Raw genomic sequence first — 26,252 nt, 5'->3', positions numbered from 1 at the left:
CATGCACACTGACTTTTTTTTATAGTAACATACTCCATCCATTCTAAATTGATCATCATATAATCTTTTTGAGAATATTCCAAAATGATTGTCATATTTGTATTCATTCATTAAGTTTATTTGTTATTTGTGCATTGAAATAAATGAACATTGATGCATGCATCCATGCACAAAGTGTTTTGATTTGCTATTGGCTAAAAAATAGTGGGTAATGTGCATGCATCGAGTTTGTTCTCAGAATAAATGTAGTATGAGAGAGTTATTATATTTTCTTGGTCTTAATGCACCCATGTAATATGATGATTAATTTAGAGTGGGGGGGTATGATCCTTGATAACATATTTAGTGGTATGTTTTCGAGTACATTCTTGTTGGCTTATTGATTATTGATTATCGTGAGCATGTTTCTCAAGTTAGCATATACTCCCTCCGTCCCATAATATAATAATCTAGGACTAGATGAGACATTTCATAGTACAACGAATCTGGACATGTATCTGTCCAGATTCATTTACTATGAAATGTCTCGTCCGGTCCTATATTACTATATTATGGGATAGTGGGACTAGATATTTTTTTAAGTAAAACTTTCTTCATCTATATTTCTTATTTTAAAGTCAATATACCTTATTTCTATCAACTTTTTTTTAACATTGATAGGTTTAGAGAAAAATATAACAACATTTTTGCACAAAATAAATATAATGTAGATATTTAGTGGTAGACTTGATGAAATAAATTTGGTGCTGTTCATACTGTTACTAAAATATGTTTCATCCATCATGTATCGAGATCGCATCCTTGAGTTCTGAAATATACACGCTCCTTGCAAAAATACTTTCTTTTACGACCGTAGGTAAGATCGAGGTCTGGGCTAGAAAACCATCGAATTAATGAACGAATAATCCAATATACACCCTCCATCTCAAAATATAAACATTTTTCTAATAGTACCAAGTCAAATATTTATAACTTTGACTATTAATAATAAGAAAATAAAAAAGTTCAATCATATAAAATTGATGTTAATATATCACTAAACAAACTAGTATCATAGTATGCAACTTTTTTTATTTAAAGCATATTACTTTTAGAGATATTATTGATTAAAGTAGTATTTTAAAAACTGTGTCAGAGTCTTAAAAATATTTATATTTTGGGGTCGAGGGATTACCAATTTGTTTAGCCCAATCATGTTGCTTTTCCAGATGACGTCCACTACAGTGAAGAAAGCTCGCCTATATATATACGCATAGCACGCACAGCTCGCCATCCTCCATTTGCCACGCACCGGCCGCGATCACCTCGCAGCAGCCTGCGGCGGCGGCGGCAGGCGGCAGGAAGAAGCGTGCGGTCAATGCCGACGACCCGTCAGGGGAGCTACGGCAAGCCGGCCAGCAGCAGCCGGCGGCGGCGCCGGCATCATCAGCGTGGCCGCGGCGGCTTCCGGCTGGGCCTGCTGCTCCGCCTCCGCGTGCGGCTCTCCGGCCTCCTCGGCCTGCTCGCCCGGAGCGTGGAGGAGCTCCGGTGCTGCCCCGGCGTCAGCAGGATCAGCTGCTCGACGGTGGCGGCGGCGGCGAGATCAGCGCGTAGCAGAGCGCCGTCGTCGTCAGCGGCGGCGGCGGCGGCGCTTTGCGGCGGGCCGCACGGCCGCCGAGCCGCGCCGGCGGTGAGGGACCAGAGCTCGTTCTACGCGGAGGCCATCGCCGACTGCCTCGAGTTCATCAAGAGCAGATCATAAATGATTTGTCAAATTAGCTTCTTTTATGTACAATTTCTCCCCACTTTTTTTCACCTTAATTTGCTACTCCCTCCGTTTTAAAATGTTTGACACCGTTGACTTTTTATAATGTGTTTGACTATTCGTCTTATTCAAAAAATTTAAGTAATTATTTATTCTTTTCATATCATTTGATTTATCGTTAAATATACTTTCATCTATTTCACAAAATATTTTTAAAAGACGAACGGTCAAACATGTGCTAAAAAGTCAATGATGTTAAACATTTTGAAACGGATGAAGTATTTGATTTATTGGTAGCATTCTTAACAAGTGTAATATACATAGTGTTCTACTACTAGTATACATAGAAAGCTTGATATTTTTTTTGTGTTCTTCAGAAGAGCAAAAAGCTTTGCACATGGGCGCTAAAATTGTTCGAATTTCAACGAAGAATTAGGTGAACTTTTGCTTGCAATGAGCCAATGACCAATAGTGATTGTTCGAGTATCCAACCGGTGCTTTTGTCCTACCAGAGTCCCTAGTCCCTACGGAGAGTGAAATAGGATAGGCAGTTAGAACAGATAATTGACACCTTCATTATAAACAATTAACGATAGGTTGAAAGCCTGGAATGGTACTTGCACCGTTTTCTTCTGACAAAACATTTAAAACAGGCTTTTACCAAACTCGATGATTTAAGTAGGTTACTACACCCTTCGTATTTTTAGCTCCTTTCATTTATCCTGACATAAGTTTATTTTTAAATACTCTATAATGATTCTATTGGAGTTTATAAAAGTAGAGGATAAATACTTTGAGAGTAGATAAAGTTGAAAATGATTGTATTGGGATTTAATAAAGCGGGTATGTCAAGGTTACGGATAAGGCATACCCTCTATCCTTGGAGTTATGAGATATACGGATACGATATATTTACAAGTATAGGGAAAGAATCTGTTTAAGTTAGGAAATAGTATTCACAAAAGGAGAAATAACAGAGTCCTACTCGAAGAAAATTAGGATACTGCTTTGTCGTACGGAGCATGTTGTCTCCGAGTTCTACTTAGAGACTAAGCTGATCTACGGTATAAATACAAGCCCCCGGGGGTACAGGGCATCGAATCTTAGTGCGAGACACCCGCCACTACAGATGCAATCTAGAAGACTTGAAGCCTACTCAGCAATAGATCTCGTCGAGCTCCTCTCGACAAGGATCTCGTCGGTAATCTCGGAGTTCAGTTGTTCCTTTTTTACTATGTTGTTTCTTCCACAATCCCATATAAAATGGATTAGGACAATTATCTTACGAGGGGTCTAAACCAGTATCCTGTAGATCCTTGTATCAACGTACCCCAATATGCTTCGAATACGATTCACGGGTATCCCTATCAACAGGGTGTACTCTAGTCTTTTTGGTTTTGTATTTGTACGAATGGGATGGGTGAAAAATAAATTTATTTTGGCACGGAAAGAGAGTACAAGATAAGGAGAACAGCATTAAGAAAAAGCAAAGAAAAAAGAAAAGTAAGATAACAAAGGGAAATGATCGTATCATGATTCATGAATAGGGGTAAAAATGGTTAAAAACACTACCAATCATTTCCATAATAATAATTTTTTTCAGGTGGCACATGGATAATTTCTTTGGCCAATGGAACGAGGAGCTCCTTATTAATGACACGAGGTTTTGGCCCTAAGAGGAACGTTCTTTCTGCGGAGGAGAAATTTACGCAATTTTGTCAAAATTTCTTCAGAAACTGAGAAGCCCAGCGTGAAATAAACCAACAGAGGAAAAATTCAGCATCAGCTCAATGGCCCATATCGCTCTGGTCGGGCCAGGCCAGATCCATCTCCACCTACAGACCGGCCCACGATTGCGCCATCCCTTGGGCCGTCTCCTAGATCAACTACCACCAGGCCCATTCACTTGGACTTTGCGCCATTGCGATTTCATTTTTTTTTCGAATATCGTTCAAACAGTTTACATTGACTCGGATTAGGCGCGACGCGAAGTACTCCCTTCGTCCCATAATATATAAATCTTCCCATCCTATGACTACGAATTTAGACATAGCTCATATTTAGATTCATAGTTCTAGGATATGTCTCATCTCGTTCTAGATTACTACATTATAAGACAGAGAGAGTACAAGACTGTGGAAATATGCTCCGCGCCATGCTCGACAAGGTGATAGTCCAGTCTCCCCTGACGCCCGTGTCGCCGAGGCTGCAGGCTACCACCGATCTCACGCAGGAGTCGGGACATCGGCGCGTGCTCTGAGGAGCCACGAGTCGGAGCGCGTCCATGGCCTTGATGCCGTCATAGTCCGCCGGTGGAGGGCGTCCGTGAATGGCCGAGCTCCTCAGTGCCGCGGTCACCATGGAGAAGTTGTCTGAGGTGCTCGAACACGACGACGAGATTGAGCCACTAAACGGATTGGTAAATAAACGATGAAAAAAAATAGATCAATCACAGAAGACACGAGATTTAACGTGAAAAATCCTCTCAAAGCAAGAGAAAAGAAACCACGGGCACCGGCCAGCAAAATATCTTCACTATATCGGTATAAGGTTACAACGCCGAACATAGATACAGTTAATCGAACCTAGATATCCAGTATTTGTTACTGAAGTAAATATTGCATTAAGAGTAATATATGTCAAATACTCCCTCTGGTTTTAAATAACTGTAGCAATTAATTAGGGTATGTTCGTTCTAGATGAAGATAAAGGTTTTTAGTGCACGTAAATGAAACAACCCATTAGTATATAATGGTTGGTCAAGTATTAATTATTATAAATTTTATAAAATAGATTTATTTGTTATTTTAGAGCACTTTTTTTTATAGAAAGTTTTTACGCAAAACACGTGTAGTATTTATATAGAAGTATTTTCTTAGAAAAATAAGCGGTCAAAGTTTAAAACTTACGAGTAAGTAGAGCATTTCGGTGCTACAACCTACAATTGAATGAGACATATCTTTATTACAACGAATTTAAATATAACTACACATAGAATATAACTATATTTAAATTTATTATATTAGGATATGTCGTACGTCTACTCTAGTCCTAGATTACTGTGTACCGGTAAGGAGAGAGTACAAGTTCCAGTCAAGAACTTCATCATAAAATCGACCTCCCCCAACCAAATGGGCAGAAGGTGTCACCTCACCTCATGCTCGTCCACTCCTTGAGCAGTTTGAGTCACCCGTGCATAGCACATGCAGTCAACACCTCACTCAACACACACACACACACACACGCAGAGCAGTCTCGCCAAGGCCAAGTACACAAGCAATGCGTGGAGCCGTGGACACTGCGCTGCATCAGTGCATCGCATCGCAAGAACCAAAGCAGAGCTCTCGGTTTCGGTTCTCTCCTCACACGCGCGCGCACGGCGCGCACACACATGTTGCAATGGTCAAAGCGTCAAGATTCAAGAACCTGATCATTTCTGGGTTTTTGTCATCACACCGCATCGGCACTGACAGACATCAGACCGTCAGAGGAGACGCCCTGCACAGGAACACATCGATTTCCTGCTTGGCCCTGCAGAAGAAACTCATCGATCACACATCTTCAGAGCCATGGAAGGCAGAGATTGGACTTGGAGTACTTGGAAATGATGAAGCAGTCAAGCTGACCACCAAGGAAGCATTTGCAAGCAAAGTGAAGAAGGAAGAGGGCAATGCAACATGGTCAGGCATGGAAGCTACTGCCTCCGTCCAAAAAAAAAAAAAAAGACAAACCCTGATTTCCGTGCCAAACGTTTAACCGTTCGTCTTATTTTAAAAAATTATGAAAAAAATTAAAAAGACAAGTCACGCATAAAATATTAATCATGTTTTATCATCTAACAACAATAAAAATACGAATTATGAAAAAATTTCATATAAGACGGACAGTCAAAGTTGGACACGGAAACCCAGGGTTTACCTTTTTTTGGACGGAGGGAGTAGGCTGCAGAGAGATAAAGAGCATGTTTAAATCCCCTAACAAAATTTTACATCCTGTCACATCGAATATTTAGACACATGCATGGAGTATTAAATATAAATGAAAAAAATAACTACTTCCTCCATCCTGAAATATAAGCATTTTTGGACCTCGTCACAGTCTTTGAGATGCTACTTTGACCAACAATATCTACAAAAATAAAATGTTATAAATAAAAAGAGTAGTATATTATAGTAGTTTGATTAATGATAAAACTAGTAACATCAATTTTATATGATTGATTTTTTTTATTTTATTACTATTAATAGTCAAAGTTAAAAAGGTTGACTTCACACTATGCTAAAAATGCTTATATTCTGGGACGAAGGGAGTAATTACACAGATTGTGTGTAATGTGAGACGAATCTTTTAAGCCTAGTTACGCCATGATTTCACAATGTGGTCCTCTCTTTTTCCAACTCGGATTTACCATTGGCTACTAATAACGGATTAATTAGGCTTAATAAATTCATCTCACAGTTTACTCACGGGTTCTGTATTTTCTTTTGTTATTAGACTACACTTAATAATTTAAATGTGTGTCTGTATATCCGATGTGACACGCCAAAATTTTACAAACTGGTCTAAACACAGCCAAAGCTGCAGAATCTTGCAGTCAATCTTATGCCCACTGCTCCTTCCCTTCTCATGTTCATGTTCCCCCTCTCTCTCCCTTCCATGGCTGGCCTAGCTAGCTCAGCCTCGATCCAATTCCCAAGCTCAAATCAGAGTGAGAGAGACCTGTAAAGGCCAAAGGGAATAAAAGAGAGAGAGAACAAAAACGGACACCATAACTGACGCTGCTTCCTTCCTTTATCAAGGGTACACTTGGTTCTTTGTGGTTTGACCCACCAGTAGCTTTGCTTGGACAGTTTCTTGGTGGGCCAATTGCTTTGTGGTTTTTAAACCCTCCTTCAAACACTGTTTGCTCAAGCTTAGGCTTTTTTGGTGGTTATATCATGACATTTTTTTAGCTAACTCTGCCGTTACTTTAGACTGTGTACTGTAAGAGCAAGTTTAATAGTATAGACAACTACTAGCTCCAAATCATCTATAGTCAATATAATAGCTATTTCATACAATAGTTGCTTACTATGCTATTAATGCATGGCCCTACCTGTCATACACACATTACATTTTGAAGTCCGTGCGACAGCTAGCTATAGATCTGTAGTTCACTGCTCTTCTCTCTTATACTTTATCTCTTTAAAATATGTTTAGGTATTAATGCTATTATACCTGCTCTAAAGCTGCGTCTCTCTTTAAGCCTCTCTCGTTTCACAGTGGAACAGGTAAAGACTAAAGAGTTATATGCTGACGGTATGTTTCAGCTAAAAGGGTTGTTCTAATAAAAGATAATTTAGTAAGAAGGATTTTGATATGGTAGTACTAAATGTTGTTTTTTATGCATGATGAATTATCCATTATTTATTCTTAATTTGTTTGTTATTTTTCTAAAATTTCTTTGGATAATTATGTTTGTTACTTTTGATCTGAAGATATTAAATAGTTTTACTCATCTGTTTAGAAGTTGGTTTGAATGTATTAAAAGATATATTTTACTCGGAGTATCTACTTTATGCATGGCTATATAGTTTAGTAGGAATGATTTTTTTTTCTTTTATAAAACTACATCTAAATCCTATATATAGACACTTTTAGGACAATGTATTGGCTTCGGTTTTGAGCCAAGTTACAAAGGTGTGATAAGGACAATCAATTAATTTACTTTTGCATGCCAAAAATTAGAGACAACAATCATGCACATATTTGTCAACTTTGGAGTTATAGAATTGAGTTTTGAATAAGTTGTATCTCTTCATTTTAATGGCTAAATTGTCTTTTCGTCATTATTTATTAGATACTACTTTTGGCTCATGTGTGTCAAAGACAATGTAATAAGTGGCTATAACTTCTATTGAATGGATTTTTCCATTATAAAAAAATGTTTGTTTGAGCTTTAGGGTCTGTTTGGGGAGCTTAAGATTATAAGAAGCAGCTGATTGGTAGCCAGCTTCTGAGAATTTAGAAAAGCTGGGTTTTCCAGCTTCTGAGTTCTAGTTCATTTTCTGGATTCTACAGCTACAGCTTATCAGAATCTAGACCAAAAGCTGAACTGTTTGGGAAGCCTATGATTCTGAGAGAAGCTGCAATAGCTAGATGCTCCCCTAAACATGCCCTTAGACATAGCCAACTTTAAAATTTTTACTTATTGTCCTAAAATATAGTAATAACTTCACGAGTCAGGCATAAGTACATGGAAATTAAATAGAATAATGTTATAATTAGTTAAAAAGAGAATGTAGACTAATATATTAAATGAGATATTGTTGTGATTGGTTAAGATAAAAGAGCAAGTGTGCTAGGAGTATTATATTCTGGATAAATTTTGAATGCTAGGGGTTATTATATTTTAGGACAAAGGGAGTAGTACTTGATTATAGGTTTCTTTGGAACAATAGAAACTAAAAATTATAGGAATAGAAAAAACACATGATTAAAAAAGAAATATATATGAAAATTAAGACTGTATGGTGATATATTAGATAGAGAAGGGAGAGAGAAGTTGCATGGGAAACTCTTAAAAGAATATGAAAACATAAGGTTAGACCTTATGCTCGAATTCATCTAAAATGTGAAGGTTTTTTCCTACCTTTGAAATTCATTTGAATCAAATCTAAAAACCAAATGACCTACATAAAAACTATTCCTTTGGATTGAATTTCTCTAATTTTCCAAAAAAAGAATCCTTGGATCCGTAGAAGTACAAGCTGTTTTTTCATCTTTTTCTATCCAGTCTTGACTTTTAGACTAGTAGTACAAGTTTGCATAACATTTTTATCCTAAAATTATTTTTAGTTACATGGTTAGTGCCTTCTGCTTTTAAACCTGAAAAAAAATGTGTAGTGCAAACTTCGTGTGTAATGCATACCTAGAAACTGTTGTAGGAAAGTTACTCATAGTAAAAATTTACTCATAATAACATGGATAAATCCCAGACGAATATTTTTATCCTAAGATAGTCTTTGGTTTGTATTATATAGACATACACGGAGTTCATTTCCCTTTAAACCTTTACCCAACAAACACCTTCTATAGAAGTTGGAAGTTTGCTAGCAGTCTATCAAGTTTCACACTGTCATGTGTGTGATCCTTTCTCTCTGATAGTCTGATCAGTGCTAAAAGTGAAAAGAAAAGGGAAAGAAGAGAAGGATGCTGGGTTCAGTGGGTTCCATGCACATGCAAAAGCCTAGCCTTTGGAAGTTACAATGGCAGGCTGCTGCTTCTTTAGAAAACATCCAGGCTATGGTGCTTTGCTGCAAGCAAGATGCTGCTGAATCGAACTTTTCTGTTTTCTAGTAAAAATAGCCATATAAAACCAGGCCAAAGAAGGAAATGAAAACACAAGATATGGTCAATTGAAATTCAAGTAGAACTGACCAATGATCAAGGCAAATTGAACTTAATGTACACCATATTATACAAAGGATAAATCAAGCAGATCATCACCTAGTCCCGTCTGAAGGAGCTGGGGCAAGGTTTTTGGAGGAATTATTTCAGTTCTTATTGAAGATAGAAAAAAAAAGTATTTCAAACATAACCTTTGAATTTAATTTTCACACCATTCGAATGGAGGGCGAGAGTTCAATCTTGAGATGGGTAATAGTGGGATGGCGTGAGGAGAGAGAAACACAAAATATGGCGTGCGATCATGTCAGATGGAGGAGACACTACTTTTGGTGCTCGAGATGGCATGTTTGCGGGTTTTTCGCTCAGACGTGCTATCTTCTGGATGGCATTCGTGATAGCTTGACTGCTGGAGATGCTTTTATGTATGTTACAAATGCGAGCAAATATATATCAATTCTTTTTAGAAAAAAGAGTGAAGGCATTAATACTTCAACGTTCTCGAATAAATGACACTGGCACATTCATGTTTGAACTTTCATCACTCATCTTTTTTGAAAAAAAGAGAAGAGAAATACTTAAAAAAATATGCTACATTATCGAATTGTTTAGCGTCGTAAATGTAATCAAACAACTTTCATTCACTTTAATGTAATTACTAAAGGTATTTTGTGATCATTAAAGGAAATTTGTTATCAAAGTGAGACGGCTATAGTAAACAGTAATATTTATTCGAGAACAAAGGGAAATTTAAGATACCATCTTTGTCGGACAAAAACAATCTCGAGTGTATACATCTGATCTGTTTTCTCTCTACATATGCTAGATGGAATTTATCCTTACATAAAAATCTACATTGTCACTTTCTTTAGGATTTCTTTTTGACTAATTGAATGGCATATACAAACACGAGAGCATGTGTAAACAAACTGTCTAAAACGTCCAACAAGTATAAACAAAAGCAAATTGGAATCGGATATGACTGCCACGAGGCAAGTAAATGGAATAAGAGAAGATAATTGAGTTTTTCCCTAATTTAGCTTAAGATAAAAACAAAACACAACCCACAAGCATTAACCAAGATTTTGAAACTAGAAAAAGTTGGAACATTAGCCTCAAATTATCACACAAAATGCTTGGGCTAACTGATCGATGCACCTCACCACCCTTTGAATTCTACTGATATCTTAACTCGAGCTTAATTTGCTTCCTTGAGGCCACACACCATTTCCCATATTTTCTCCACAATAAAATCACAATGAAAAGGTGAAACAAAATTACAAGACTAGCCCAAGAAGAGCATTTTCCGCTAATCAATTGCACTAACTCGCGAAAAACCTAGCTTCCCTAGAGATTGTTAGGTTGAAGAACGCCATGGATGATTCAGCTCAGATCATGATCATACGCCGCCTGCCCAGGCGTATGGCGGCGAGCGGTGGTCGGGGTAGGTCGCGGGCATGGCTTGAGGGTGGTGCGAGGATGGCGGCAATGGCAGCTGCTGTTGTTGCACTTCTTGCGGCGCCGAGGTGGACGTGGCGGCGGCGGCGGCGGAGGAGAGGTCGGGCTTGACGTCGGCGACGTCGGCGGCGTCGGCGAGCGGGAGGCGCTCGTAGACGGCGTTGGCGAAGGTGGCGGCGAAGAGGGTGACGGGGCCGGCGGCGACGAGGGGCCCCACGACGCAGCCGCCGACGACCTGGCCCTGGCCGGCGGAGAGCAGCACGGAGAGGCCGGACGCGCCGGGCGGCGCGGGGGGCGGGAGCACGGTGCCCGTTACGGAGAGGAGCTCGAACCTTCCCGGGAGCGGCGCCGCCGCGCCGCGCACGGCGACGTCCGCGACGGCGCCCGACGCGCCCATCAGGCACACCCCGCGCCCGCGCCGCCGCGCGTACTCCGCGACGCACGCCGCCACGTCGGCCCCCGGCGCCACCTCGATGATGTGGGAGTGGAGCGCGTCGGGGCTGTCCCGCGTGATGATCACCGGCGGCTTCGGCTTGTTCTTCGACCCCAGCGGCCTCCCCCTCGGCCGCCGCAGCGGCACGATGGCCCCCGCCGCCGCCTGCTGCTTGCTCTCCGGCGACGCGGCCCCCGCCGGAGCCGCCGCCGGAACGTTCACCGGCGGCGGCGGAGGCGGGAAGTCGAGGGCCGCTTGCCACCACTTGTTGTTGCTGGTGGCCATGCACGTATCGATCAGCTTCTCACGCTCTCGCTGCTCTGGCGTCGCCGGTCAGATCTCGAAGGCGATGGTTATAGAGATAGAGTGTAGAGAGAGAGAGAGAAGAAAGAGTGAGAGATGGGAGATGGGGTTGGGTCGTCTCGTCTTGGCTGGCTTTGCTGTTGCTGCTGCTTTGGTGCGGCTGTTTCGGGTTGGGGTTGCCCTTTTGCTTGCTTAGTTGTAACCATGAGAGAGAGAAGCATATGGAGGGGAGGGGAGGGTCGCGACGGGGGCGTGGACAGGTGGAGGGCGGTGTGGTGTCCAGTGCAGCAGTTCGCTGCTGCAGTCGCGGGACACCGGATACGTGTCGCCGGAGGCAGACACCGTCCCGTCGGCTCGGCGCCAACCTGTAAACGAAACGACGTCGTCTCCATCCGCCCCCCCGCGTACGTTTCCGGCGACCCTTTTTCACCACCCGACGCAGAAACCGCCGTGAATTGTTCGTTTTACATCATTATACGGATCGACGAGTTAACTTTGGGGCTATTCTGATCGAGGCTGTGTTTAAATTAGGGAGTAAAAAGTTTTGGTGTGTAACATCGGATATATGAACACACATTCGAAATATTAAACGTATATTAATAAAAAAAATTATAGATTCCGCCTGTAAATTTTAAGATGAATTTATTAAGCCGAATTAATCTATCATTAGCAAATGTATACTGTAGCACCACAGTGTCAGATTATGAAGCAATTAGGCTTAAAAAATTCATGTTGCAATTTACACGCAATCTGTGTAATTAGTTTTTTTTTCCATATATTTAATATTACATATAGCATGTGTCCAAACATTCGATGTGACATGGTGAAAAATTTTGCTAGGGGATCCAGACCCTGATACCATTTTTCCACCATATTATTTTTTGGGTAAAGTTGCTAGAGAGTATCTATATTTGGTTTGTTGTCAAACTTTGGTAAATAAATAAGTAATCCTATAAAAATTTTAGTAATATTGCTAACTTACCATGATTTTGACATTAATAAAATTTGGTAAGGTTTATTTTGGCTACAATGAACAGCCCATTTGTTTTCCTTTCAAAAAAAACAACCTTGTTGTGCATTAATGGTTATAGGTAGATCTCTATTTTTTTTCTTTCAGAACATCATATGGAGGTACCCTCCATCACATAATAAATTAATCTAGTACCGTTTGAAGTAGACGCTAGTACAGAACACATACACTCACCCTAAATTCTCATTGTTATAAAAGTTACGATATAGCAGAACGATGGTTAACTTTCTCGATCGCTCTCAAGACATGCCAGATGACGATGCAGGAACACGATTTTGTTAACGAAGTTTAGCCAAAACCCACATCTCCGGAGCTAAATTAACACTTTGATGTACATTATATATTTTACAGGAATTTTATGCTGAACAGTTCGATTTAAGTGATTTAACCAGTGTAGAGAGTTCCTTGGTTTAGAGGGTGAGTAGGACAGATATATCTGATTTGATGGATATGGTTAGTGATCTGTCTGGGATGGACGGAGCTAAAATACGTACAAACCTGTCAAACTGACCGCAAATGATGCTAATCCTCTGTACCTGACCTTGCATTCTGCATCTCTTGGCCTATAATAATACGAGGTCCTAAAATATGATTATCCTTCTCGTTAATCTATTATTGAGTGCAAGTGGCTCTTAGTCAACTGGTTGATCCAGGTTTCAAACTATTCAGGCCGCGACAACCAATCTCTATCTAGCTATTGCAATTTTGTTATACTCGAATTGAGTTCACAGAATTATTACTCCATAATATAATAAATCAATCATTTTGTAGTTTACACACAGCGACAAGATTTTACTTGCACCAATCAGATGATAGTCTATCTGATAATACTATATGATTCAATGGTACTATCAGAATGTAATCTGCTGCAACAATCATAATGTTCAGCTGCCTTGTTCCGATCCCTGCAGTCTTCAGTCGATGGTTACAAAATCAATAACTACCTGCTGCTGGATTTGGACAAAATTAACAGCGACTGTAATCAGCTGGCTGGGTTAATGGCTTAATGACTTCATGGAAAATAAATTAAAGATATTCAGGCCACTGATCTATGCTTGACCGTTCAATGCGTGTTTATTGAAGAACTGGTCCGGAATATCGGCGTCTGATCATATGACTTTTCCATATTATCTTCAGGTCTAGTCTATCTATCCCTGCTCATAGATAATGACCCTAGTTTGTTTCCCTATCAGGAAGGCCGTACGTTGCAAACATCCACAAGATAATAGTAACATTTATGGAGTACGAACACTTAAAAAATCTGAACATATAGCATCTAGATTATGACTGGTTTAGATCTCTTCAAAAAAAAATATGCTTTCTTAAAAAATAATTTCTTAAACCACTTGTTTTATCATGATAATACTCCCCTGTCTTAAACAAAACTATTTTTAGAGTCGAATATAGACATTCTCGATGTCCAGAGTCGAACTTATCAAAAGTTCAATATTTTTTTTCTAAAACAGATGGAATATTGTTAAGTTTTTTTTAAAAATATTTAATTTGTCTATACCATCGACTAGATAATTCGTAGTAATAATGCACTCAATAATCTAAATCAAACTGCGCCTTAGACCCTATTTAGAAATCAGAACAGAAAAGTTTTTTTTTTCTGTATATGCTGAAACGAGAACCACCAATTCCACACCCAAAAAAAAATAAAAATATTAGAAAGTGCTTAATTTCATAGAACTTTGATGCCTTCCTTGAAACAGAGAATTACTGCAAAAGCTAAACTGGTATGATGTGCTTAATATCTTAAAATGCATGAGTTCCAAAAAGGAAAAAAAAAAACCCTTGATCAAATTGAACCATCCTGCATCCTGGAATCTGGACCATGCCAAGCATGCCCTTTTCAGCTTTCACCCACACCACACCATGTCACCACCATGCACACACAGCTAGCAGCTAAACCACTTCACAACTCCACTCTTAATTAACCTTTCTTCTCACACAGCTGTACACACACAACCAAAATCTTTAAATTAATCAGCCTCATAACATGCCAATCATCCCTAGCCCTTCGAACTCGGCGACAAACAGATCGAGTCACCCCCGGGCAGGGGAGATTAAACCCTTAATTAATCCCCATGGCTAACGCCTAAACCCTCCGACGTGTCGTGTAATCGCGTGTATTATAGTGGGCGGCAGCGGCGCCGTGCCGTGCCGCGAGGGTGAACGCCCATGTGCGCGAGCGAGCCAGCCCGATGCGATCGAGAGAGAGAGATTAGATTAGCGACAAAATCATCATGGCCATGGCCGCCTCGGAAAGCGTTTTCCAGGGCCCTAATCCATCCTGTGTTGCTGTCACAGCTTGGGGGGTGTTGTTCTTGGATTAGTTTAATTGATCTGCTGCGTGATTGAAAGCTAATTAAGCTGTGGTTGAAGTGGTGCCCCATCAGGGCTTTTGTGCCGACCAGTGTGTGTGTGTGTGTGTGTGACAATGTGAGGTGATCTCTGATCGATCTTAGGTGGATCTGGCCCCTTTTGCAACCTCTGTCAGAGTTGGCCATTTGGCATTAGCTGGGAGCACAAGACAAGGTATCTTTGGTAATGTACTAGTATTAGCTTGGTGTACTTGCGTGATGAGTTTTATTTGGGGATTTAGTCCGAGAGTCTGGACGAGTATTCATTCCAGACCTGGGCCGCCATCGGTTCCCCTAATGCAGATTATAAGCCATATGGCTTACTAGAGAAAAACCATTAGTGAAATACTTATATATGTGTTCTATGAGATTTAAAAACTTATCAATGTTGTACAATAAGGTATGGTGAAAAGTCACAAAATAAATTTAAGTTTTAAATTTTAACCTTTTTAGTAGCAATTTATAAGTTGTAGGACAAATAATGGGAGCCTTGAAGTTACAACTTCGGTCTGCCTTTTGCAAGTTCAAGAAGTGATACACATGTAAATAAACTAATCTGCTTACAAACTATATAGGTACATTGCAAAAGAATCAAAAGCACACAGATAATGCAGAAATCTAACATATATCCTAAATCTAAGTGCACAACCTAAATAATCTAGCTGCTTTTGACGACTCCGACATACGGCAATTCAACATTTCCCATGTATATTTTGCCATCCTTCCTCTCCATCACTTCGGTTGGCCTCAAGCTCTTTGGTCCTCTCATCTGTTGAACCAGCTTCCCACCAGCACTAACCCTCATAGCAACCAAGTGACTATCCGGACCAAAGGGAAGCTCATACTTCTCGCGATGAAGCGCTATCCAATAACCACCTTTTCCATCAGGCCTCACATTATCAGGATAGCCTGGCAGGTCAGCAAATGGTTCAGATTTGCCAGTCTTCGGGCCTCGGATCCAATGCCTCATCAACTTACATGGCCCGGTCAATGCAACGATCAGATGTGTTCGGTCAGCGCTAATGGCGACACCGTTCGGGTAGGTTATGTTGGATTGAAGAACGGTGACTTGGTTAGTTCGTGGGTCATACTTCATGAGCCGTCCGGTCGAATCCTTGGTCGCCGTGACTTGCTCGTGCTGAGATCGTTGGTAGTTCATGCTGCTGTCGGTGAAATAAACATCTCCGGTAACCTGATCAATGTCCACCCCATTGGTGAAGCGAAGTGGCACGCCATCAGCCTTCGTGGCTAGCACTGTTGCCTCCCCGCCTTTTGGACCAACTCGCATCAATCCCATGTAGGCGTCGGCGATGTACAGGTTGCCGGTTTTGTAGTGAAACCGTAGGCCCAACGAACGGCCGCATTTGCTGTCGGTCTGGACCGTGGGGAGAGTCGATGCCGCGCACTTGTTTTTCGTGTAGCTGGGGCTGTACGTGTAGGTGCTCCAGCCAGCCGCCTCGCCGTTCCACCTCATGATGCGGCCGTCGGAGACGCCGCTGTACGGGCCGCGGCCTTTGCCGTCGAACGCGACGCTCTCCGGGCCGACCAGTGATCCGCCGAGGTCCAGATGCTGGCTCCGCCGGGCGTCAATGGTCTTGAACATTCTCGTTGTGGCTGTGGCGGCGGCAGTAGGGGACGGCGAGAGCAGCACGAGGAAGACGATGAGCGCGAACGCCGCCGCGGTCGCCGCTTGCCTCGCCGTGCTTCTCATGGCTGTAGCCTGTAGGAGCTCGGCCGTGTACGCGCGCTGTCTCAGTCTGATCAGTTGGCTGCACTGCACGTACGCTTGGCTCTCGTGCTGGTGCTCTCGTTCGCTGCAGCTGCAGGCTTTGGTTTGGTTGAGAGATTGGAGGAGCAGCGTGGTGCTTATATAGTTATATGCGGCTGGGTTTTGTCAGCCAGGTCCGAATCGGAGCTCGGCCGCGGGGTGACCTGCGATCCGAGCTCGATCGATCGCAAGGTATGTTCGCTCGATTCGGACTCCGAGTTTTGAGAGATTCCGAGTCGGGAGAGGCCCGGTTGCAGAGGGTTGACAGGCCAGATGATAATGGACTGTTGGGCCGGACCGGGCTCGGTTTATTGGAACATGGACCTGCGGACTCCGAAGCCCATCTCTCAGAATTCAGTTATTCAGCACAATCCGTTGCAGTCTTGCAGAAGTCCAATTTCTATGGAAGTATATAGTTTCTCGTTAACTTTTCTTAGCATACATAACAAAACTCATGTACCATGAACTCATGTATAACAAATCTATTATTGTAAAAGTGTGGTCTGACAATATTATGCAACATGGTTGTCGGTTACAATACTCTTGTCTATAACAGCGTTGTTGGAAAAATAGGTCACCGACTAGGCTATCACCTACTTAATAAATAATACCCTAAGCTGTTGGATTTCATTTGAGCTGTTGTAAAAAACTGCAAATTCATAGTGATGGTACAGTCGTTGACACTCGATTGCAAATTTGTACTCTTTTCGTCCGATAAAAAATCAATCTAGCACTAGATTTTATACATCTTAGTACAACGAATCTAGACAGGTATTTGTCTAGATTTATTGTACTAAGAAGTATCATATTTAGTTTTAAATTTGTTTTTTTTGTGACGGAGGGAGTACTGAGGAAGGACTTGAGATGGCTAGCCTCCACACCTTGCTAAACTTGGTTGGTTGACTGCAACTTTTAGCTAACGAGATGGCTAGCTGGACCCATTTTTTAATGTTGGCTACAATTTGATATTATGGTTTTTTTTCTTACATAATAGAAAAGGGCTATATCTCCGGCCTCTGCTCATGGACACATATCCAACAAGTCTCAGAAGAACTTAAAAAAAGACGTGATGGGACAAACCCCCCAACTCCCGCCCGCCAATAAAAGGGTCAACTGAAATAACGTTTTCAAGATTACGTAGATTCTAGCACGAAATTCTGTAGGTACTGTACCATCCAAATTGGAATAAAAGCTCCTTGGCTACCAATTCTAAACATGTAGCACCAATGCGCATAGTATCATGTTATTCCTATAAAACATCGTACCCAAGAATGGAGTAAACTGAAACACATGAAGATAACCTATAATGTTAGACAATTTCTTATGGTTAAAAACTTTATCATTACGGCAATGTCAGATTGACCAACAAAGCGCACTAGCTTCAAATGAAATTATTATTTTTTGGGCCTAGGCACTCCCTTTAGCCATGATACTCCCTCCGTCCCACAATATAAGGGATTTTGAGTTTTTGCTTGTAATGTTTGACCACTCGTTTTATTTAAATTTTTTTTGCAAATATAAAAAACGAAAAGTTGTGCTTAAAGTACTGTGGATAATAAAGTAAGTCACAAATGAAATAAATAAAAATTTCAAAATTTTTTGAATAAGACGAGTGGTCAAACATTGAAAGCAAAAATTTAAAATACTTTATGTTATGAGACGGAGGAGTATTATGCATTTGGTGACTACCCATAATTATTCTCTTTTTTTTCTAGAACACAATAATTATGACGACCCACACTTCTCATTATGTGCCAACAATAATGCCGTACACTATAATGGGATCCGAAGAAATAGGAAATAATTACTTATGGGAGAAGGCGGGCATGTTTGGTTTTTTATGTTTGTTTTTTTCCCTTTGTGCGCGGTATGGTGGGAGGGGATGTGCAGAGGGCGACTGTGTGAAGAGGATGTGCAGACACTCCACATGTTAAATTTTAAGGCTGTGTTCGTTTCCACAAGGAACACGGAAAACGAAGCAGTCCATTAACACATGATTAATTAATTATTAGCTATTTTTTTTAAATAAAGTGGATCAATATGATTTTTAAGCAACTTTTATATAGAAACTTTTTGAAAAAAACGTACCGTTTAAGAGTTTGAAAAGTGTGTGCGTGGAAAACGAGGGAGATGGGTTAGGAACCATGAGAAACGAACTCAGCCTAAGTCTCAAGTTTGTTTGTGGCTAGAATCCAAATAAACTTCATGGTTTTACTATTGGTCCTTTACATATTAAGGGTTTCTTCGAAACACATGATTAAGAAAACGAAGGAATAAGAAAAAAAAAGAATTCTAATATGAATTCAAGTACAAAACTGATAGTTGTGCAATACAGAAAAAGAAAAGAAAAAAATAATCGTTTGATTGGACCATAAGAAAAACATTAGAATTGGATAAGAGAGATCCATTCGAAACTTTTCATGAGACTGAATCTTATGTTAAAAAATCCTTGAAAACTTATGTGGATAGAGGGCATTTCTTAGAAATTTCATATGATCTAACAAATTGTTATTTCCAAGGATCATATATAAAAAAAATCCAATATGATATGTTTTTACTTCGAATTAAAAATGGTCTAACTAGGGGTTCTCGAGATGTGAACCTGCAGTGCTATCCTTATCCTCTGTACCAAATAATTATACTCGTCTCTATCCAGTTCAGTTTTTGAAAAAAAAAAGAGATCACTATCCAGTCCCAATCAGCTGCTACAACATTTGTCAACTCTCACGTTCTGCCCAGGCTCAATAACCAGTTTGTCTGGTGAGTTAATTAATCAGTGCTGCTCGAAGTATACTAAAGGTGACATCGGCTGGCCAATTGCTGAAACTATATCGTTTAACGTATTAGCAGAAAAGATAATTTAGAATTTAAACTTTTACATACATATTCTTAATTATCTAAGCGTTAATATTAAAAAAGAAAACTACAATGAAACAAAACCTTTAAAATTAATCTCAAAATTAACTTGTATAAGACTTAAATTTTGATATCCATGCGACATAATATAGTAGAACTAGCACACTACCGGTAGACGGTAGTACTACAACTCTACAAGCCACAGACAGGAAACAGGATTTCTCCTCTTGGGTGACACTGACACGAGCTAACCGAAGTCTAGACGTCGTGCTGTAGCAGCAGTTGTACCATAGCAATGTTGGGCGGCGACGGGAGAACGAAGACGGTGTGCGTGACCGGCGCCGGGGGCTTCGTGGCGTCGTGGCTCGTCAAGCTCCTCCTCTCCCGCGGCTGCTACACCGTCCATGGCACCGTCCGTGATCCAGGTATACCCTCACTTCCTGGGATCTTTGACGAAATCGATCTCCTCCTTGCTGAATTCTTGGATGAACCATTCAGAAATTTCCTTCTGATGCTGCTCAGAGATTTTGATATTTACGGCGTTCTGCTCTTGTTCTTGATTGATTGATTGGTGCGCGTGTGCTGGCGATTTTGTGCGAAGGCGACGCCAAGAACGCCCACCTGATGTCTCTGGACGGCGCCGCGGAGAGGCTGCGGCTGTTCAAGGCCGACCTGCTCGACTACGGCAGCGTGGCGGCGGCCATCGCCGGCTGCGACGACGTCTTCCATGTGGCCTGCCCCGTGCTCCTCTCCGCCCCCAACCCAGAGGCACACCTCTCTCTCTCTTTTTCAGCAAAATAATTCCTTCTCTTCTCCATTGACTTGTTCAAACTGTAGACTGCAGTTACTGAAAATCGACAAAATCAACAGTTTCTACTAGAAATGATTTGTTGAAACAGTTGATTTCTCAACAAGCAGTAGTAGCTGAAGTCTGCAGAGAGTTGTAAACCGTCATGTTCTTGTAGCTAATGAATTGATGTTGCTGTAGGTTGATATACTTGCTCCTGCTGTAACGGGCACGACGAATGTGCTGAAGGCTTGTTCAGAAGCTAAGGTTGGGAGGGTTGTGGTGGTGTCATCTGTCTCTGCTGCGATGGTGAATCCTAACTGGCCTGAGGGCAAGGCCATAGATGAAGATTGCTGGTCTGATGTCGATTACTGCAGAGCCACTAAGGTGATACCAACCAAACCAACACAAGGCTTATTGCTCATGTACTATATGCAATGAGATAAATGACTGAGGGGCCCCTTTAAATCGTAGGAATGAAAAAACAAAGGAAAAGGAAAAATATAGGATTTTGATAGGAATTTAATTGCAAAATAGAGAATTGCAATACACAGGAAAAACATAGGAATGACCGTTTGATTAGACCGCAGGAAAAACACACGAATCGGATTAAAGAGATAGACTCAAAGGAAATATTCTAAGAGGTTGGAGCTCTTGCTAAGTTTCCTTCAAAATTTCTATAGGATTATCCGTTTCATAGGAATTTCAAATGATAGGATATGATTCAATCCTTTGTTTCAAATGCCTTCATAGGAAATTTTCCTATAGGATTAAAATCTTTCCAAAATTCCTATATTTTTCCTACAAATCAAAGGAGCCTTGAACTCTTGACAAGTACTTCCCCCGTTTCACAATGTAAGTCATTCTAGTATTTTCCACATTCATATTGATGTTAACGAAGTCTAGATTCGTTAACATCAATATGAATATGAGAAATGCTAGAATGACTTACAATGTGAAACGGAGGGAGTAACAGATTTTGCTTGCAACATGATGTTGGATTTACTAGATAAGTATCCAAAAAAACTTACTATTAGAAATTACAAAGCAAATTTGCATGAATAAACATCTTGATAGTCAACGCTAGTTGGAATACTGTTTCTGTTAGTTCACTAGTTTTTGCTGTTGCTTAAATATTCGGTGCCTTGAGACTTTAGTCTGAGATGATTAATTCAAGTGAGCAATAGTGCAATACTTTGCCTTTTTTCTTCTTTACATATCTTGGTCATGTAGGCATATGGTTCTCATATGTTCCAATTTCGCTTGATACATCGGTTTAGCAGAATTGGTATACCCTTGGGAAAACACTTGCGGAGATTGAGGCCTTTGATTATGCGAAGAGAAGTGGATTGGATCTTGTGACACTCTGCCCATCGTTGGTGATTGGACCTTTGCTGCAACCAACTGTGAATGCGAGCAGTACAGTCATACTTGGATGTCTGAAAGGTTGAGCATTTTGCCTCACTTTGCTATGCTCCGGTGATTCATTATACTCCCTCCGTTTCAAAATGTTTGACACCGTTGACTTTTTAGCACGTGTTTGACCGTTCGTCTTATTCAAAAAAATTTGTGAAACATGTAAAACTATATGTGTACATGAAAGTATATTTAACAATGAATCAAATGATATGAAAAGAATAAATAATTACTTAAATTTTTTGAATAAGACGAACGGTCAAACACGTACTAAAAAGTCAACGGTGTCAAACATTTTGAAACGGAGGGAGTATAAATTATCTTTGTTTCTGTGGCTGCTTCAGATTGAGATCCATTTTATTATCTCTCGGCAGGTGATTGTGAGGTAAAAATCAAACTGAGGAACTTTGTGGATGTCAGGGATGTTGCCAATGCTCTTCTTTTACTGTATGAAACCCCAGGGGTCTCCGGACGATACATCTGCAGTTCACACGCAAGAAGGATGCCTCATATCATTGACTTACTAAAGAGCTGGTATCCCGGTTACAAATTTGCCGACAAGTGAGCCTCTGCTCTTGGGTTGAAATGTAGAATAGCGAAATCTTTCCTTCGTATGTATGAAGTATTGCACTTTGCATCTGTAGAACACGGCAATCGTTATGCTTTTGCTGCATTTTGAATTAGTAAAGTTTCCATATGAATTCTATGAAACCCCTACATTTCAATTACAGGTTTGTGGAAGTGAGCGATGAGCCGCAATTCAACTCGGGGAAGCTAGAGAAGCTAGGATGGAAAATCAAGCCATTTGAGGAAACACTCAGGGACAGCGTTGAATCTTATAGAGCTGCAGGTGTCCTGGATTGAGCAAATGGTGTCCTGTGTATATACCAACACAATTGAAGGAATTACCAACACATTGATCGGGTTCTAGGCTTAGTTTAATAGATCTACTACATAGGTGTTTGTTTTGATCGACCTTAATTGGATCTGGCCTCTTTGGCAACATCTGTATGTAAGAGCTGCCTATTTGGCAGCAGCTGGGAGTAGAAGATAAAATTATCTTTTGGTGATGGATTTGCGCTGAGAATTATGCCATTTATGCCCTGAACATGAGAGTGACTTGATGTACCTGTGTGATAAGCTTTATATGGGGCCTTACGGGAGAATCTGGATGCATAACCAGAGGAATGAAAATCACTAAAATGCACATGTAACCAAACTAATCTGCTTACAAATTACAGTACACAGCAAAGGAATCAAAAGTACACAAATTACGCATAGATCTTACACATGCTAAAACCTAAGTGCACATCCTAAATAAATCTAGGTACTCTTCACGACTCCGACATACGGCAGCTCAACATTTCCCATGTATATTTTACCATCCTTCCTCTCCATCACTTCAGTTGGTCTCAGGCTCTTTGGTCCTCTCATCTGTTGCACCAGCTTCCCACCAGCACTAACCCTCATAGCAACCAAGTGATTGTCCGGACCAAAGGGGAGCTCATACTTCTCACGATGGAGGGCTACCCAATAACCACCTTTCCCATCAGGCCTCACATTATCAGGATAGCCTGGCAACTCGGCAAATGGTTCGGACTTACCAGCCTTTGAGCCTCGAATCCAATACCTCATCAACTTACATGGCCCCGTCAGTGCAACAATCAGATGTGTTCGGTCAACACCAATGGCGACACCGTTCGGGTAGGTTATGTTGGATTGAAGCACGGTGACTTGGTTGGTTCGTGGATCATACTTCATAAGCCGTCCCGTCGAGTCCTTGGTCGCCGTGACTTGCTCGTGCTGAGATCGTTGGTAGTTCATGCTGCTATCGGTGAAATAAACATCTCCGGTAACCTGATCAATGTCCACCCCATTGGTGAAGCGAAGTGGCACGCCATCAGCTTTCGTGGCTAAGACGGTTGCCTCACCACCTCCTGGCCCAACTCGCATCAATCCCATGTAGGCGTCGGCGATGTACAGGTTGCCGGTTTTGAAGTGAAACCGTAGGCCTAACGGACGGCCGCATTTGCTCTCGGTCTGAACCGTGGGGAGAGTCGATGCCGCGCACTTGTTGTTCGTGTAGCTGGGGCTGTACGTGTAGGTGCTCCAGCCAGCCGCCTCGCCGTTCCACCTCATGACGCGGCCGTCGGAGACGCCGCTGTATGGGCCGTGTCCCTTGCCGTCGAACGCGACGCTCTCCGGCCCGACGAGTGATCCGGTGAGGTCCAGATGCTGGCTCCGTCGGGCGTCAATGGTCTTGAACATTCTCGCTGTGGCGGCGGTGGCGGGGGACGGCGAGAACACCAGGACGACGATGAGCGCGAGCGCCGTCGCCGCCGCCGTTGGCCTCGCCGTGGTCCTCATGGTTGCACGATCGAGCTCGCGAGCTCGTGATCGTTGGCTGTTGGTGTTGGTTTTGGTTGGCTTTGGTGGAGGAGAAGCGTGGGGATTATATAGCTAGGCCGCGGCGCGCGCGTTGTGCCATTGCCAACAATGCCAAGCTCCTAGTCGGACAAGTTTTGAGTCGGAGAATCCGAGTAGGCAGGCAGCATGGCTCGCTCGACAGTCGACTCGGATTCGGGGCTCCCAGAGTTTGTCAGAGTTTGCCGAGTTAGAAGGCCCAGTGAAACTTTTCCTAGGCTAGTTTGAACAAGTAGCCAAGTAGGCCAGATGATAATGGGCTGGTTGGGCCGGATCAGCTCGGTTTGGGTGTTGTGACATGGGCCTGTAGAATCCGAAGCCCCCCTCAGAATTCAACACAATTGGTCGGTGAAAATGGTTTTCTACGCATGATTAGCAAATAGATACCTGGCTCAGTTGGTTACCTCACGTGCACGCTTTTCAAACTACTAAACGGTGTATTTTTTTAAAAAAGTTTATATACAAAAGTTGCTTTAAAAAGTCATATTAATCCATTTTTTTAAAAAAATTAGTAAATACTTAATTAATCATACAATAATAGATGTTTTGTTTTGCGTGCCGGGGAGGAGGGGTTCCCGCCGGCTTAGTTCGTATGTAGTAGTTGGCTGCTCATTTTGGAAGTTGGGAATGTCTAGCACTCTAGCATTCTTGCTGGGGCCAAGGATGGCAAGGAACATGATTCGTATATGGATGAGAACTCAGATGCTTATAATTCTTTTTGTTCATTTGTATCTAGACATATCTCTGATCTCAGGGGTGGATCTAGCATGGGGCAGTGAGGTCTCAAGCCCCAACCGATGGCGCGAGTATCATAGGAGCTCTCACAAAGTCCTAACTTTTTGCTATATATAAATAGGAAGGGGGCTCTAACTTTATCTAGTTTGTTCAAACTTCCCTGCTATCTCTTCCTATATCCACCACTATCTGATCCGTTTGTTCATTCCATGAGGTGTCGATTTCTTGTTTCTGACTAGCAGAACAGATATTACATTGCTATATGAATATATGTATTTTATAGCTTATTATAAAATTTTATTTGACTTACTATACTTATAAGCTAAATTTTAAAATTTAAAACTTAATTATTTTATTTGACCTTTTGGTTTTTTTCATCATAATTTTTTTACAACATTTGCTTTTGAACCATAAAGGACACACATATAAAATTTTCGTTCACAAATTATTTTTTAAGTTGATAATAAGCAATTCAGATAAGTATATGCATAAGAAAAAGATAAGACTGGAAAAATTGAGTAAGGATCTTGGCCAGGCTGAAATTGAGCGAAGATTAAAATTCCAGGTCGTATTTTGCAGGATGGAAGCATAAAAACTTGTGTATTTGTGCAGTTCTCTCCCCGAAACACCATAATATATAATCAAATCTTGTATTGTTCTCATATTCCGGTGTGGCCAATAATAATTTAGTACTGGAGTGTTTTACTTGATCTTGTTGTTGAGATTTTTTTTATATTGTTTAGTGTTTGGAAATGAATATCTGCAACGGTGCTCACAGATCCGTTGCAGATATTCTAGAATAAGATACGATTGACTGGTTGTACATGGTTTATATGGCTGGTGTCTGTTGTCCGTCTTTACCATTGAAAAGAAAAAGACATAATACAACGGTGGAACAACAGCGCTTGATATGTTATTACCAAAATGTATAATACGAACATTGAACTTTTTGTCATTTTTTAGTAACATTTACAGTCAACAACGTTTACTCAGTATCCTTATATATAGTAGCAAAGTCATTTTGATGCCAATAAATATTCCTCATTTCTCGTATGTCATTTAAATTAAATAGGTATGACAAATTTTCACATGCAAGAAAGGATAAGAGAGATAGACTTAAAGAAAAATTTTCAATAGGTAAAAACTCATGCTAACTCTTTTTTAAAATCTACGTGTATTGAGCCATTCCTTAGAAATTTCATAGGATTTGAGAAACTACAACCCTTTTTTTGAAAGGATTCATATAAGATTTGAATCTTGTAGAATTTCTCAACAAATCATTTGTTTCAAATAGGGCCTGAAGATGTCAGTTTGCCCTTTGCAGTATTGTTCTCTCCAATCAGTTACCACAACGTTTGACAACTGTCACATTTGGCGCGAGCTCAATAACGAAGTTTGAGAAATCACACATGTGCTCACATTTACTCCTATTTATTCTTTCAGTGGTAGGCGACATACCCGTCGACAGCGAGACGTCTATGGTGACTTCATCAATATCAAAATATGCCGACCGATTCCTTCGAAGGTGCTCATAGGGATAAGGTGT

At 41.1% G+C, this 26,252-nt stretch overlaps 5 protein-coding genes across 7 annotated transcripts; 2 read left to right on the top strand and 3 right to left on the bottom strand.

Annotated features, from left to right (window-relative positions):
- The first annotated feature begins 1,298 nt into the window (after nucleotides 1–1,298).
- LOC127775344 (uncharacterized) lies at nucleotides 1,299–2,173 on the top strand. The gene has a single exon (XM_052301567.1). It carries the CDS (start codon nucleotides 1,358–1,360, stop codon nucleotides 1,739–1,741), a length of 384 nt encoding a protein of 127 aa, XP_052157527.1. The 5' UTR covers nucleotides 1,299–1,357; the 3' UTR covers nucleotides 1,742–2,173.
- Nucleotides 2,174–10,167: 7,994 nt separating this feature from the next.
- On the bottom strand, nucleotides 10,168–11,528 carry LOC127777482 (AT-hook motif nuclear-localized protein 27-like). The gene has a single exon (XM_052304080.1). The coding sequence runs from the start codon at nucleotides 11,304–11,306 to the stop codon at nucleotides 10,530–10,532; it is 777 nt and encodes a 258-aa protein (XP_052160040.1). The 5' UTR covers nucleotides 11,307–11,528; the 3' UTR covers nucleotides 10,168–10,529.
- Nucleotides 11,529–15,290: 3,762 nt separating this feature from the next.
- LOC127777026 (protein STRICTOSIDINE SYNTHASE-LIKE 10-like) lies at nucleotides 15,291–16,431 on the bottom strand. Its single transcript, XM_052303542.1, has one exon. The coding sequence runs from the start codon at nucleotides 16,429–16,431 to the stop codon at nucleotides 15,379–15,381; it is 1,053 nt and encodes a 350-aa protein (XP_052159502.1). The 3' UTR covers nucleotides 15,291–15,378.
- A 3,111-nt stretch (nucleotides 16,432–19,542) lies between these two features.
- LOC127777802 (cinnamoyl-CoA reductase 1-like) lies at nucleotides 19,543–22,630 on the top strand. Of its 3 annotated transcripts, none has more exons than XM_052304421.1 (6): nucleotides 19,543–19,769; nucleotides 19,946–20,112; nucleotides 20,333–20,518; nucleotides 21,412–21,577; nucleotides 21,922–22,108; nucleotides 22,279–22,630. In XM_052304421.1, exons 1-6 carry the CDS (start codon nucleotides 19,640–19,642, stop codon nucleotides 22,409–22,411), a joined length of 969 nt encoding a protein of 322 aa, XP_052160381.1. In that variant the 5' UTR covers nucleotides 19,543–19,639; the 3' UTR covers nucleotides 22,412–22,630. The 3 variants fall into 3 exon arrangements, with proteins under 3 accessions (XP_052160381.1, XP_052160382.1, XP_052160383.1); XM_052304422.1 differs by having other exon boundaries at nucleotides 19,545–19,769; nucleotides 21,415–21,577; XM_052304423.1 differs by having other exon boundaries at nucleotides 19,649–19,769; nucleotides 19,867–20,112.
- An 8-nt stretch (nucleotides 22,631–22,638) lies between these two features.
- LOC127777025 (protein STRICTOSIDINE SYNTHASE-LIKE 10-like) lies at nucleotides 22,639–23,914 on the bottom strand. Its single transcript, XM_052303541.1, has one exon. The coding sequence runs from the start codon at nucleotides 23,912–23,914 to the stop codon at nucleotides 22,871–22,873; it is 1,044 nt and encodes a 347-aa protein (XP_052159501.1). The 3' UTR covers nucleotides 22,639–22,870.
- Between the last annotated feature and the right edge of the window lie 2,338 nt (nucleotides 23,915–26,252).

This window comes from Oryza glaberrima, chromosome 6 (genome assembly GCF_000147395.1).
Source record: "Oryza glaberrima chromosome 6, OglaRS2, whole genome shotgun sequence".
Classification (NCBI taxonomy): Eukaryota; Viridiplantae; Streptophyta; class Magnoliopsida; order Poales; family Poaceae; genus Oryza; species Oryza glaberrima.
This window is presented reverse-complemented; position numbering and strand designations above follow the sequence as displayed.